General features: G+C 38.3%; 1 protein-coding gene across 1 annotated transcript in view; it reads left to right on the forward strand.

Moving 5' to 3' along the window:
• LOC122755551 (dimethylaniline monooxygenase [N-oxide-forming] 2-like) overlaps positions 1-15,585 on the forward strand; it is a 42,338-nt gene that overhangs the window by 16,103 nt on the left and 10,650 nt on the right. Inside the window, exons 3-4 of the mRNA XM_044004149.1 lie at positions 2,119-2,307; positions 12,399-12,561. Of these exons, the coding sequence (XP_043860084.1) occupies positions 2,119-2,307; positions 12,399-12,561 (352 nt within the window). The remainder of the gene's footprint in view (positions 1-2,118; positions 2,308-12,398; positions 12,562-15,585) is intronic.

A 15,585-nucleotide genomic window follows, 5' to 3' on the forward strand; every position in this document is an offset into this window, starting at 1 on the left:
GAAGTTTAAATACTTTGTCCACATAATGAGAAGATAGCATGCATTGGAAAAGACTGATGCTGGGAAAGACTGAAGGTAAAAGGAAAAGGGGAAAGTGAAGAATGAGCTGGATAGATAGTGTCATGGAAACAATAAGCATGAACTTGACCAGACTTCAAGAGATAGTGAGGGATAGAAGGGCTTGACATGCTATGGTCATGTAATCATAAAGAGTTGGGCATGACTGAACAATTGAACAATAGTGAAGGATAAAAGGGATTGTGCTATGGTCCATGGAGTCATAAAGAGTTGGGTATGACTGAAAATTGAACAATAGTGAATGATAGAAGAGCTTGATGTGCTGTGGCCCATGGAGTCAAAAAGATTCAGGCATGACAACAATTGAACAAAAACAATAAATCAAGGGATCTAGAAGTATAGCTGCTTATCATCTGAATGTAGAATAGAGTTTTAATCTGTGAGTGAACAGTGTCCCCTGGGATCTTTATATGTAGAAGAAAATATAAAGAATCAAGCATGGAGTCCTTGGCCAACAGATTACATTTCTTTTTTGGTTAAAAACTAGAGGGACTAAAAAGGAAGAGTCAAAAAATGATACACAAAAACTATAACAATGCAAATAAAATTCATCCATAAAGATAATAAAACTATGGTCAAATGCAATAGTCAGCATTATACTATCAAAATAAAAAATGCATCACTCCATTCTGATAACAAAACAATAAATGTTTGGCAGATTGAACTTTAGAGTAATGGACTGCTAAGGATATTATTTGGGTCCTGTTGAGAAGTGTCTCTTGTGTTGACATAAAAGTTTTCTTTTTTTTTCAAGAAATATCACTGTTATCTGACAGTCCTAGGTTCAAGTTTAGTCTACTACCGTATGCATGCATGTATGTATGTATGTATGTATGTATTGTGTATGTATGTTTGTCCTTCATGCTCGAAGAGAACGATGACATCAAGGTGATGTCATGACTTCCACTGAATTGGATTTAAGTGAGGCAGGGCTGTGCAAAGTCACCAACCTCACCCTCTCCTCTAGAGCCATCTGGGCCCAGTGGCAAGATACATATTGGGATGACTGGAGATGGCCCCAGATGTTTAAGGCAATTGTGGTTAAGGGATTTGCCCAGGGTCACATAGCTAGTCAGTGTCTGAGGTGAGATTTTGATTTTTTTGTTTTTGTTTTTGGGGTGTTTTTTTTGTTGTTGTTGCTGTTGTTGTTGTTTTGGTAGGGTGATGAGGGTTAAGTGACTTGCCCAGGGTCACACAGCTAGTAAGTGTCAAGTGTCAGAGGCCGGATTTGAACTCAGGTCCTCCTGAATCCAGGGTCAGTGCTTTATCCACTGTGCCACCTAGCTGCCCCACCACAGGTGAGATTTTGAACTCAGCTCCTCCCGACTCCAGGGCCAGTGCTTTATCCATTTTATCCAGTGCTGAAGATGGGACTTGAACCCAGGACTTCTGACTCCTTCTACAATATCCACTGCCTCTAAGAACTCTTATAAAATGAAGGGATTATATGGGATGATCTCTAAGTCTTCCTATGGCTCTAAAGTTCTATGAATTTATTTTTCCATAAATAACTATTTTGTGTCCCTCAGTTTCCTCATCTGTAAAATGAAGAGGAAAAATACACCTTATGAGGTCAGAACTATAATATCAGTATCACCATTTGGAGGTAGGAAACTGAGGTACAGAGAGTTTAAGTAATTGCTCCATGATCACATAGCTATTTAGGTATAAGAGGCAAAAATCAGATCCGGATCTTCCTACTGTGCCTTTGATAATTATTTCCTTTTGATCCTGTATATAGCTAGCTTTGTATATAATTTTTTGCATGTTGTCTCCCCAATAAATTGTAAGTTCCTTGAGGACAGGGACTATCTTTTGTCTCCTTTTGTATCCCCAGACTTAGCACAGTACCTGGCACATAGAAAACATTTAATGAATGTTTATTGATTAACTGATTGATGGATATTATGCTCAGTATTTTATCCACAATGTCACACTGACTGAATTGCTAAATAATTGTGACCTACTATATTTAAAACAATGTACAAATCTTTTGGATTTTGGATTTTCATTTTAATCAATATTCATTTTTTTCTATAGGAAGAAGTGGAGGAAGGACGTGCCAGTATCTATAAATCTGTTATCACCAATACCTGCAAAGAAATGTCCTGTTTCAGTGACTTCCCAATGCCTGATGATTTCCCAAACTTCCTACCCAACTCTACAATCTTGGAATATTTCCGGATTTTTGCCCAAAAGTTTGATCTCCTGAAATATATTCAGTTTCAGGTATTCTATATATTGGAGGAAAGGTCTTGTATATTTAAGTTCTTCTCATATTTAAGTAGCGCTATGTTCTATAATAAGGATGCTATGAGGGGACAGAACAAGCCTAGGATGGGAAAAAACCCAAAATACTGAACTAGGAATAAGAAATGTCATATTTGACTCCTGGTTCAGCCACTGTGGAGGTGTGCCCTCTAACAGAACTCACCTCATCCCTCTAGAAACAAAACTGAAAGTCTAGAAGAGTATTGGTGCCTACAAGAAAAATGCAAAAATGAAGAAGGGATAATGAATTCCAGCTTGAATGTGTTGAATTTGCGAGGTCTATAAAGCATGCAGTTGAAAATGCCCAAAAGGCTATTGACAACGCAGAACAGAAGTTCAGGAGAGATACTAGGGCTGGATCATGAGAGACAGAGAAAGGAAATGAGAAGTAATGCCATTCATTTCATTACAGGTTCCATTATAGGAGACAATATTATATGGTAGCTTGAACACAACTGGGACTTAGAAAACCAGTCTCTTCTCCACCACCACTAACTTCATGTCCCTTCCTTTCTTAGGGCCTCAGTTTCCTTATCTGTTAAAAGGGGGATGTTAAAATGTTTGTACTTCCTAATTCACAGGATTGCTGTGAGGTTCAAATGAGAAAATCACATGAAAGCATTCGAGGAAGCTGTAAATCACCCTACAAATGCTATTCTTAATCAAGCGATTCTTATTCAGGCTACTATGTGTATTCCCACCAAAATACTTTAGTTTGATTTCCACTGAAGGTAACTATTTTTAAAATTACTCGAATGGGCCATTTTTCTGCCCTCTAGTTTCCATGAAGTCTTGCCATATGGGTGGTATCTTAGAAATCTGATGACTAAATCCATTCTTTCATTGCTGTTCATGTTGTCATAACATGATGATTATATGTAACAATTCTCAATATGCCTTCTCTACAACACCTATATGAGGGAGAGGCTATAAGCATGCTTATCCCCATTTTACAGATGAAGAAATTGATGTTCTAGAAAGTTAAATGCTTTGTGCCTCAATCAAGAAATCATAATACTAATGGCTCTAATTTATGAAGCACTTCAAGGTTTAACAAAGCTTTGCATCACAACCACCCTGGAAAGTAGGTAACAATCTAAGTTAAAATAATGACTAATAAATTGGCAGAATACATACATGTGCACACACATATATGTTAACAAGAAGATGAGCACCACAAAGAAGATTCTAAATTATTTTTAAAAATCAATATTTCTCTAGATATTAAATACCAATGTCCTGGAAAGCTAATGAATTGATCCTTTTATCCTTCAAAAGAGCTGGCACATAACAAAGAGCAATGCTTTATATACAGTTACTTAATAAATCATGAGTGAATAAAGGGAAACTTTTTTCTTAATTAAACAAACATCAATTAAATGTGCATGGCACTGTGCTAGGTGCTAGGAATACAAAGAACAAAATGAAGGGGGAGGGGAGTCCCTGCCCTCATTAAGCTTACAATCTACTGTGGTGAAAAAATCTTAGAAACAGAGATTCTGTAAATTTACTACTGCATCATTTGCCATAGGAGAGAAATCAGCCTAAAGTATATATACATCTTGGATACTATCCAAGTGGTATTTTATTACTGAAGCAGTTTGTGAATACTTGTATCTATTTTCTATTTACATTTTTAAAATTCACAGTTTCTGTGTTTGAAAAAGATTTACAGATTCTCTCCATTTAATTACTTCAAAAAAGTAATCAGCACAATTTCATAATAACATGATTGCATCTCAGAATTTCAACAGCACATTACATGTAAACCAATTTATTTGTCTAAGGATATATTTATCATGTTGTATTTTAAAACTTTGATACTATACATCTGTAAATCATTTTCTTTTTTAATAAAAGTATTTTATTATTTTCCAGTTACATGTAAAGATAATTTTCAATGTTTGTTTTCATAGGATTTTTATTTCCAAATTTTTCAGTTTGTTATTTCTTTCTCCAGCTCATTTTACAGGGGAGGAAATTGAGGCAAACAGGTTTAAGTGACTTGCCAAGGGTTATACAGCTAGAAAGTGTCTGAGGCCAGATTTGAACTCAGGAAAATGAGTCTCCCTGACTTCAAGGTCAGCACTCTATGCACTGAGCCATCTAGCTTCCCATGCAACCCTATCTCTCTGTAATTAATAATTTCATCTAAAAAGAAAATGCCACAAAAATAATGCAGATTACAAATAAATGGTAAACACTACTTAGACACCTAAGAAACACTAACTGCAGTCAGAAAGCACATAATAGACTCCCACTTTGCCACTAACCACCTAAAGTGGCCTCGAACAAGTCACTAAATCTCTTAGGTCTTCATTTTCTTTGTCCGCAAACCAGCAGATTGGTCTCAATTGTCTCTGAGATCTCTTCTCTAGCTCTAAATCCCATGGTAGGTCCAGGGGACAGCTCAGGTAGTAGGCAAACTGTGAAGGGCTACTTAATACTTTGACATAACCAATAATATGGTAATTTACAAATAGTTAGTACTCCCAATATCACCATAGATGTGCAGTTTTTATAATGCTTCCTCAAAGCTTTAAATCAATAACCAGAAGAAAAACGCTCTCTCTCTCTCTCTCTCTCTCTCTCTCTCTCTCTCTCTCTCTCTCTCTCTCTCTCTCTCTCAGGTGGGGCAACAAGGGTTAAGTGACTTGCCTAGAGTCACACAGCTAGTAAGTGTCAAGTGTCTGAGGCCGTATTTGAACTCAGGTCCTCCTGAACCCAAGGCTGGTGCTGTATCAACTGTGCCACTTAGCTGTCTTTTCCCCTCTCCCTCTCCCTGTACCTGTCCCTCTCCCTCTTCCTCTCCCTCTCCCTCTCCCCTCTCTCTCTCCATCTCCCTCATCTCTCTTCTCCTTCTCTTTCTCCTCTTTCTGCTTCTTCCCCTCTATTCCTCCCTCCTTCTCTCTGTTCCTCTCTTGCTCTCTCATCTTTCTCCTCCTCTCATCTCTCTTCTTTTCTTTTCTTCTCTCTCCCTCTCTCCCCTCCCCCTCTTCCTCCCCTCACCCCCACTTTCCCTTCTCTCTAATCTACATCAATAAAGAGAATGCTCATACCAATGAAACCATGATTCTTTTGAAGAATGAAAACACCCAAAGAGCACTTTCTGTTTTAATGAGATGTGTGCACACTGCAGCAACTATTTCTTATCAAGCTCATTTAAATAGTATTCTACCAGGCTTTTGCTCTGTAAAAGTCTCCTTGCCTACAGCAGCAGGCACAGGGATGGCCATCATTTGATTGATTGCTCTTGTCTCTCTAACCAGAATGTACTCTCTTAAAGCAACAATCCAGGACATTCTTAGCTTTTATATCTCCCCCAGGTCTTTTTTTTTTTAGTGAGGCAATTGGGGTTAAGTGACTTGCCCAGGGTCACACAGCTAGTAAGTGTTAAGTGTCTGAGGCCAGATTTTAACTCAGGTCCTCCCGACTCCAGGGCCATTGCTCTATCCACTGTGCCACCGAACTGCCCCCCAGGTCTTAATATAGTATCCTGAAAACACTGGGCAGTCATTAACTGTTGACTAAAAAAAATAATTCCCATTGCAACACTATTTGTTGAGATATTGCAAAATGCTAGTCTTTGTCTGACAAATGATCTATATATGGTGACCTTGCTCTTGGTTCAGTGAACTACATGACCCTGAATAAGTAATTTCACCAATCTTTGCTTGTGTTTCCTTGGGGTTAAAGTGAATGTTTTAATTAGATTAGGAGATCTTTGACTTTCAGGGGTCAGGGATAATTTTGGTAGTCTGGTAAAGCCTGTGGACACCTTCTCCAAATGACATTTTTAAATGCATAAAATGCACAATATATAATGACAAAGAAAAACAGTTATATTGAAATAGTTGTCAAAATATTTTTTAAATTAAAAAAAAGCTCATGGACTCCCAGGTTAAGAATCCTTTTACAGAACCCTTCTTATTCTAATATTTTAAGAATTAAGGAGAGTTCATTCATCAGCCTCTTTTCTAAACAATCTGAAATTGACTCAGATAAAGTCATCAGACCTTTACATCCCTCCCTCCTGTCAGAATAGCAGGCAGAACAATTCAGCAAACACATTAATTACCTACTATGTATAAGAAACTATGCTAGGCACTGAGGATGCAAAGATTAAGAATTGCATAGTTCTTTCACTCAAGAAAGTTACAATCTGGTAGGGACAAGACACATACCCAAGTCACTATAAATAAAGGTAGAATTTAATGGAGGAATGGAGAAACTTGGACTAAATGCTATAAGAAAATCTAAGGAAGGAGTGGTCATTTCTGGTTCCCCTTACTTTATTTCCCTTCTCCCTGCCTTCCTTCTGAAATTACCTCAAATTTATTCTGTTTATTCTTTTTGGTATGTTTTTACTCTGTTTATTCTTATATGTACATGGCTGTTCACATGTTGTTTCACCCATTAGAATGTGAGCTCCTTGCAGACAGGGACCGTGCTTTTGGCTCTTTGTATCCAAAAATAGTTAGTACAGTGCCTGGCAAATAGTAGTTGCTGACTTAACGTGAGAAAGCCCCCTGGAAGATCTGTCATCTCAGCTGCTCCTAGAAGGAAAAGAAGGATTTCAACTAGGGAAAGAAGGTGTGGAAGGAGATCACAATAGGCATGGGGTACATCCATTGCAAATGCAGAGAGGTCACAAAGGATAGAATGAGATCACACAGCATCTAGTACTCTAGTCTGGCTGGAACATAAAAGAAATAAAGGGAAATAGTGTGAGATAAAGCTAGAAAGGTATAGGTTAGAATCATGTCTTGGAGAGTCTTGAAAGCCAGTTTGTATCTGGTCCTATATGCCAGAGAGAACCACTAAAGATTGTTAAGCAGGACAATGGTACAATTACAGTTATCAGGAAGCATTTATTAAGTATTTATGATGTGCCAGGCACTGTGCTAAGCAATGAGAATACAAATAGAAATAAAAGGGGGCAGCTAGGTAGCTCAGTGGATAAAGCACTGGCCCTGGATTCAGGAGGACCTGAGTTCAAATTCGACCTTAGACACTTGACACTTACTAGCTGTATGACCCTAGGCAAGTCACTTAACCATCATTGCAATGCAAATAAATGAATGAATGAATACATAAATAAATAGATAGATGAATGAATAAACGAATGAATGAACGGACGAATGAATGAATGAAGCAGAAAGTCCTGGCTTTCAATACATTCTAATGGGGAAAGATAACATAAAAAGAAAGGTAACTGAAATGGGAATTCAGTCTATATTATCTCCCATAATTGAAGAATACCTAGAAAGCTAAATGTCTAGGGAGTGGAAGGGAGGGAAAAGGTACCAGGTAGGGATAGGAGTGGAACCTGGAGAAGAGGGATGATATGGAGGGTCTAGGAGGAACCAACTAATCAGAAGAAGGGATTGTAGGGGTAGAGTGAACTTCCAGGGTGAGGAGGCTTCTATGGCATGGTGGAGAAAATCCAGAGATTCAGGAGTCAGACCTGGAAAAGAGTGAAGATGTGGCTAGCCCAAGTATTTTCCTTAAAAAGGAGGTTCTAGAAGGAACCAACCAGATAGAGGCAGCATGTGGAAAGAGTGTTATATTTGGAAATTGAATCTGGGTTTCAAATGCTGGTTCTGGTATTGCTACCTGTATAACACACCTCTCTGAGTCTCAATTTCCTCATATGTAAGATGAGCAAGTCTAAAGGAGCTATCATAATAAACCATATAGATATTGGGCTGGGGCAGAGGTTGGTAAACTATGGATCAATAGCCAAATCCAGCCCCACTAGCCTTTTCTGTGCAGCTTGTGCTCAGGACGGCTTTAACATTTAAAATACATTAAACTTTTTTCAATTTCCATCATTTATTTATTTATTTATTTTAATACTCTTTTCTTTTTAAATTTTGAGTTCCAAATTCTCTCTTCCTCCTACCCCCACCCCCACCCACTGAGAAGGCAAAAGTTAATTATACGTGTGAAATCATGAAAAACATGCTTCCACATTAGCCAAATTACCAAAAACAAAGTAAAGAAAGCAAGAAAAATCATAATTCAATTTGCACTTGGAATTCTTCAGTTCTCCCTCTGGAAGTGGATAACAGTTTTTCATCATGAGTCATTTAGAATTGACTCAGATCATGGTATTGGTCAGAGTCACCAAGTCTTTCACAGTTAATCATAATTACAATGGTGATGTTACTGTGCACAATAATCTCCCAGTTCTTCTCACTTCACTTTGCATCAGTTCATGCAACGTTTTTCTGAAGTCATCCCTTCATCATTTCTTATAACACAATAGTATTTCATCACAATCGTATGATACAACTTGTTCAGCCATTCCTCAATTGATGATCATTCCTTCAATTTCCAATTCTTTGCTACCACAAAAAGCTGCTATAAATATTTTTGTACATGTACAAGGTCCTTTTCCTTTTTCTTTAATCTCTTTGGAATACAGACCTAGTAGTGGTATTGTTAGATCAAAGGGTTTTATAGTTTATACAGTTTTATAGTACTTTGGACTTAGTTCTAAATTGCTCTCCAGAATGGTTGGACCAGTTCACAACTCCACCAAAAGTTTATAAGTGAACCTATTTTTCTTCATCTCCTCCAGCATTTGTTAATTCTGATAGGTGTAAGGTGGTACCTCAGAGTTGTTTTCATTTGGCTTTCCCTAATCAATAGTGATTTAGAGCATTTTTTCTTATGGCTATAAATACCTTTTATTTATTCTGAAAACTTCCTGTTTAATATCTTTTTTCTATTTATCAATTGGGGAATGGTTCTTATTTTTATAAATTTGACCCAGTTGCCTACATATTTGAGAAATGAGGCCTTTATCAGAGAAATTTGCTCTAAAAATTTATATTACTTCATTGTCTATAGTACCTCTTAGCAAATTGTTTCCCTGATTATCTCCTTTAATTTGGTCTGTTTTTACTTTTGTTTTGTCTGAGATCATCATTGCTACCCCTGCATTTTTTACTGCATCTGAAGCATAATAGATTCTGCTCCAGCCCTTTATTTGAACTCTGTGTATGTCATCCTGATTCTAGTGTGTCTCTTGTAAATAACATACTGTTGAATTCTAGTTTCTAATCCATTCTGTTATCTGCTTCCATTTTATGGGTGAGCTCATCCCATTCACATTCAGTTCCAATTCCTCACTGCATTTTCCTCCATCTCATTTTCTTCTGTTTTTCCTTTCTCTCTTTTTTTATCCTGTCACTACTAAAAGTATGTTTTTGCTCCTGACCACTGCCTCCTTCAATCCTCTCTCTCTTTTATCATTCCCCCAATATCTCTTATCTCCTTCACCTCGTTTTCCTATTGTGTAATATAGATTTCTACACCCAAGTGTGTGTATGTACATATGTATGTGTGACACACACATAATTTATATCAATTGAATCAATTCTAATGAGAGTGAAGTTTAAGCATTGCCCACCATCCCCCTATTTCCCCTTCCATTGTAAACGTTCTTCCTTTCATGACTCTTATGTAGATAAGTTTTCCTGTTCTTCCTTTGCCACTTTTCCGAATTCATTCCTCTTTCTCACCCCTTCATTTTTTTGAGATCATCCCAACATAAGCAACTAACAACTAACCTTCTATCTAGGTAGACGCCTTCTAACTGCCCTAAAAATGATAAAGTTTTTGGGAATTACAAGTATCATCTTCCTCTATAGAAATGTAAACAGGGGGAGGCTAGGTGGATAGAGCACCGGCCCTGAAGTCAAGAGGACCTGAGTTCAAATCTGACAACAGATACTTAATACTTACTAGCTGTGTGATCCCAGGCAAGTCACTTAACCTCAATTGCCTCACAAAAAAAAAAAAGAAAAGAAAAGAAAAGAAAAAAAAAAGAAATGTAAACAGTTTAGCTTTATTGAGTTTCTTGTGATTACTCTTTCATGTTTACCTTTTTATTGAGTCTTGTGCTTGAATGCCACATTTTCTATTCAGTTCTGGCATTTTCATTAGGAATCTTTGAAAGTCTTCTGTTTCAATAAATATCCATTTTTCCCCTGAAAGATTATACTCAGTTTTTCTGGGTAGGTTATTCTGGGTTGTAATCCTCATTTCTTTGCCTTCTAAACTTAGATTCTTTGGGTTATGACCAAAACTGAATGTCAAGGGAGAGGGGTCTCAAAAAATTTGGCAACAATAAAACATTATATATACCTATTTCACATATCTATATACCCAGGGTTGAGTAAAAATTTCTCAGGTAAAAAGGGGTCACAAGTGGAAAAAGTTTAAGAAATCGTGTTCTATCATATTCTAAGTCATCTGCCCCTTTTAATGTGGTAGCTGCTAAATCTTCTGTGATCCTGACTGTTGTTCCACAACATTTGAACTGTCCCTTTCAGATTGTTTGCAATATTTTCTCCTTGACCTGGGAGCTCCAGAATTTAGCCACAATGTTCTTGGAAGTTTTCCTTTAGGGATCTCTTAGGAAATGATTGATGGATTCTTTGAATTTCTCTTTTACCCTCTGGATAATATTTCATTTATAATTTGTTGAAATATATGCCTAGGCTCTTTTTTATTATGGTTTTCAAATAGTCCAACAATTCTTAAATGATCTCTTCTCAATCTATTTTCCGGGGTCAGTTTTTTCATTCCTTTGACTTTGTTTTATCATTTCTTGATGTCTCATGGAATCATTAGCTTCCACCAACCCAATTCTAATTTTTAAGCAATTAATGTTTAGTGAGCTTTTGTACCCCTTTTTCTACTTAGCAAATTCTGCTTTTAATAAGTTATTTTCTTCAGTGAGTTTTTGAACCTCCTCTCCCATTTGGCTGATTCTACTTTTTAAGGAGTTCTTTTCTTCAGTGAATTTTTGTGCCACTTTTACCATTAGGTCAATTCTGTTTCTTAAGGTATTGTTTTCTTTGGTATTTTTATGCCTCTTTTACCAAGCTATAAATTCTCTTTTTATATTTTTCTCATATAATTTTCTTTCCCAATTTTTCCTCCAGTACTCTTAACTCTTTCTTTAATTTTTTCAGGATTTTTTGTTGGGCTTGAATCCAATTAGCATCATTCTTTGAGGCTTTGTTTGTAGCTCTTTTCACATTATTGTCTTCTTCTGAGTTTATATCTTGATCTCTCCTACCACCATAGTAGCTTTTTATGCTCAAGTTCTTTTGTTGCTGTTGTTGTTGTTGTTGTTTGCTTATTTTTCCAGCCTATTTCTTCACTTTGAACTTTATGTTAAAGGTGGGCTCAGCTCACCTTGGGGTGGGGAGGCATTGACCTGAGCATTAGGCTTTTTTGTGTTACTGTTTTCAAAGCTAGTTCTGGAGGTCTGCAAGTTTTTGCTGCTTCCAAAGTGAGTGTGCTCCATTGAGAGGTGTGGTCATTTCTCTACTGGTCTGTGCTCTGGTCTTTACCTGGGAATGGATCATGCCTCTCTTCAGCCACAAGCACTAGCACTCCTCTTGATCCTGGAACCGTGACCAGAGCCCCTGACCCCTCATGACCAACCAAAGGGACTCCTCTCTGCCCTAGAACTACAAACCAGAACCATGTATGGGCAATAAAGTTGACAATCATCACCAGCTGGACCCACACCAGCAAAGAATCCCCTGTAATTTCTTTCTGACCAGTTCTGATCCCCTTATTTCCCAGGGCTGAGAATTCGCAAAGCACTGCTGCTGCTGCCTCTGCCACTATCTCAGCCACCTCTAAGGCTCACCACTGATGCTTCTGCCACACCTCAGGAAAGCTCCTGCCTTGTTTTCACAGACCTCTCTTGCCTACATTGTCTTAGGCTGAAAAAAATATGTCACTCTAACCTTTTGTTGGCCCTGCCACTGCAAAATTTGATTTGAGGAGTTATTTTAAAGTTGTTTGGAGGGAAATGTTGGGAGAGTTCAGCTGGGTTCCTGCCTATACTCCACCATCTTGACTCCCAATAAACTTGATTTTGAAATGTAAAAAACAATCTCAGATTGTGGGCCACGCCAAAACAGGCTGCAGGCCAGATTTAGCCCACAGGCCTAAGTTTGCTGACCCCTAGTCTAGAGAACTAGTGAATAATAGCACTTTTTCCCTATTTATTCCAGACTGCTGTCCTCAATGTAAAAAAACACAACAATTTCTCTTCTACTGGCAAATGGGATGTTATTACTGAGAGAAACGGGAAGGAGGAGTCAGCTACCTTTGATGCAGTTATGGTTTGCAGTGGTCATCATATCCTCCCCAACATTCCACTAGACTCATTTCCAGGTGATTCTTGGATTTTTCTAAAACTCTTTTCAAGTATATCTGTACAACAGGTATGTGGTTGGGGTAAGAGGTAAACCTCACTGCTGTTTTAGACACAATGTTAAAGCTAGGAGAGGCAGCATGGGATGGTGTCTAGTGTGTAAAGAAGTCCTTGGTTCAAATCCCACCTGTGAAGTGTTGAACCTGGGTAGATGTTGAACCCTAAGCAAGTCACTTAACCTTCATATGCTTCAGACCACTCCTTAGGATGTTATTTATAGGGTTTCTCTTCTAGTGTAGATAGATTGTCATCTGCATCATTTGAATTCTGTAGATAATATAAAATATTTTCAATTTTCTGACTTTGTTTCTATTTGCTTTCTTGACTCCTGAACATACTGGGAGAAAGTACATCTTCACATAGAGATTTACTTGGGGCCTATTTGTTCTTTTAAACTCTGACATGGTTATGGGTCAGCAACTTTTGGACCTTAGCCAATATAAGAGTCATGTTGGAGTTAGGGATGAGCAGAAGAAGGTACAAGAAAGTTCCAATCCTCTTTTGGGGGAAAACACAAAGAAAGATTTTATTTTCCCAACCCACTGAAATTCCTACAGGCTGCTTGATTTTATGTGTGATTCAATGATTTCCACTCAATGATTTACCATTATGCAATTTAGCTGGAATGTCTGGGTCATCAGATTTCACTGGATCATCAAGCCATAAGACATTTCTCCAACAGGCCTTATCTGGGGTCCCAAAATCATCCTTGGGGGCTCTGAGATCCCTCTACTAAGTCAGTTTTGGATTGTTGTTATCTTTTGAATCATATATTTTCCCAAACCTTTCTCCCTCTCCAAAAAAAAGATGAATAAAGAATTGAGAATCTAATGGCTTCTTTAGAAAGGGGAAGGGAGGAGCAGCTAGGTGGTGCAGTAGATAGAGCACTGGCCCTGGATTCAGGAGGACCTGAGTTCAAATCCAGCCTCAGACACTTCACAGTTACTAGCTGTGTGACCCTGGGCAAGTCACTTAACCCTCATTGCCCCGCCAAAAAAAAAAAATTAAAAAAAAAAGTTTTGAACAATCTAAAGCCACCTTACCTTTCCACATTTATTTTCTACTGCTGCCTATTGGTATTTGATTATCCAACCAAACTGAACTTCTCTGAACTTCTCGTCCCACACCCCCAATATACCCTGAATGTTCCTGCATCCAATCTTGTGCTTACATCATTACCTATGGTTCAAGTGCCTTCCATTCTGCCTGCCCCCAATCTGCTGAATTCCTATGGTACTTTTAAAGTCTAAGGAATATACTACCTCTTATAAAAATCCTTCCCTGATTTCCCCAGTCAATAATACCTCCTTACTCTTCCAATGTCCAACAGCTTTGTACTTGTACCACTCTTATGTGAATAATTAAAACACATGATGGTGTACATGGTACACCCTTATTGCTCTGCCAAAAAAAAAAAGGGTGGGAGGAAGGGAGGAGGGACATCTTCTGCCCATGAGAGTACACTGACTATGACTTGGAAGGGCCAAATTTTAGTAGAAAAGTGGGAAGGAAGGGATTAGTGGTGACATTATGTGGTATCAAAGAGAGGGGGGAGTGGAGTGATAGTTGGTGTTGGCAGTGGTTATCACTGCTTCCTACCATTTCCTTCCAGCAGATCTTACGATCCCTGTGGGCCACCAGGAAAATGACTAAATATCTTATAAAGTGATCTACCTCCACTTTTCAAGTTAAAAAACCATTTACAGTATTAATAACCTATTAAAGGCAAGGAATAGGGAATTATAAAAATATAACTGATGGAAAGCCTGCCATCAAAGAGCTTATTTCTGTCCTCTTCAGAAAAACGGTGGGTAACCATCAAACAAAGAAATTTGTATTTTATAAGATTCTATCCTGATGCATAGGGACAATTAGGTGGTACAGAGGATAGAGTGCTGAGCCTGGAGTCAAGAAGACTCACCTTCCTGAGTTCAAAACTGGTCTCGGTCACTTGCTAGCTGGGCAAGTCACTTAGCCTTGTTTGCCACAGTTCCCTCATCTATAAAATGAACCGGAGAAGGAAATGGCAAACCACTCCAGTATCTTTGCCAAGAAAACCTCCAACGAAGTCATGACTGAAAAACACAACTGACAAACAACCAAACAAAACAACATAGATGGATGGCAAAAGGAATGGTATCTTTAATACAATTTCATAAGCACCTACCTCATATTTTCATGGGGAAATGGAAAAAGCACTAGATTTAGGGTAAAGGTACCTAGATTCAAATCCTCATTCTATTGCTTGCTTCATAGAATAGGGGAAGCTAGGTAGTACAGTGGATAGAGCACTGGCCCTGGAGTCAGGAGTACCTGAGTTCAAATCTCACCTCAGACACTTACTACCTGTATGACCCTGGGCAAATCACTTAACCCAAATTTCTTTAAACATCTGGGGCCATCTCCAGTTGTCTGATATATATCTCATCACTGGACCCAGATGGCTCTGGAGGAGTAGGTGAGGTTGGTGACATTGCACAACCCTGCCTCACTTAAATCCAATTTACTGAAAGTCATATTGCCCTGATGTTGTGGTCCTCTTTGAGAACGAAGAACAAACAACAACAACAGCTACATAGAATGGTGAGTCACTCAACCTCCCTGGCTCTCAATCTCTTCACCTGTAAAATGAAGGGATTGGACTAATTAGCTCTAAGATCCCTTCTTACTCTAAATTTATGATCCTTCCTGCAAGACATCGTATGGTTGCTAATACTGGTGACTTTTTTAAAGCTTTACTAGGAACTATGTTTTTATTAGACAGCTAGGTGGAACCATAGTGCATCAAGCACTGGGTTTGGAATTGGGAAGACTCATCCTCCTGAGTTTAAATCTGGCCTCTGACACTTATGAGCTGTGTGACCCTGGGCAAGTCACTTAACCTTCTTTGCCTCAGTTTCCCCATCTGTCAAATGAGATGGGACAGGAAATGGCAAACTACCCTAGTACCTTTACCAAAAAATCCCCAAGTGGAGTGACAGTCA

This window comes from Dromiciops gliroides, chromosome 4 (assembly GCF_019393635.1).
Source record: "Dromiciops gliroides isolate mDroGli1 chromosome 4, mDroGli1.pri, whole genome shotgun sequence".
In the NCBI taxonomy this organism is placed as follows: domain Eukaryota; kingdom Metazoa; phylum Chordata; class Mammalia; order Microbiotheria; family Microbiotheriidae; genus Dromiciops; species Dromiciops gliroides.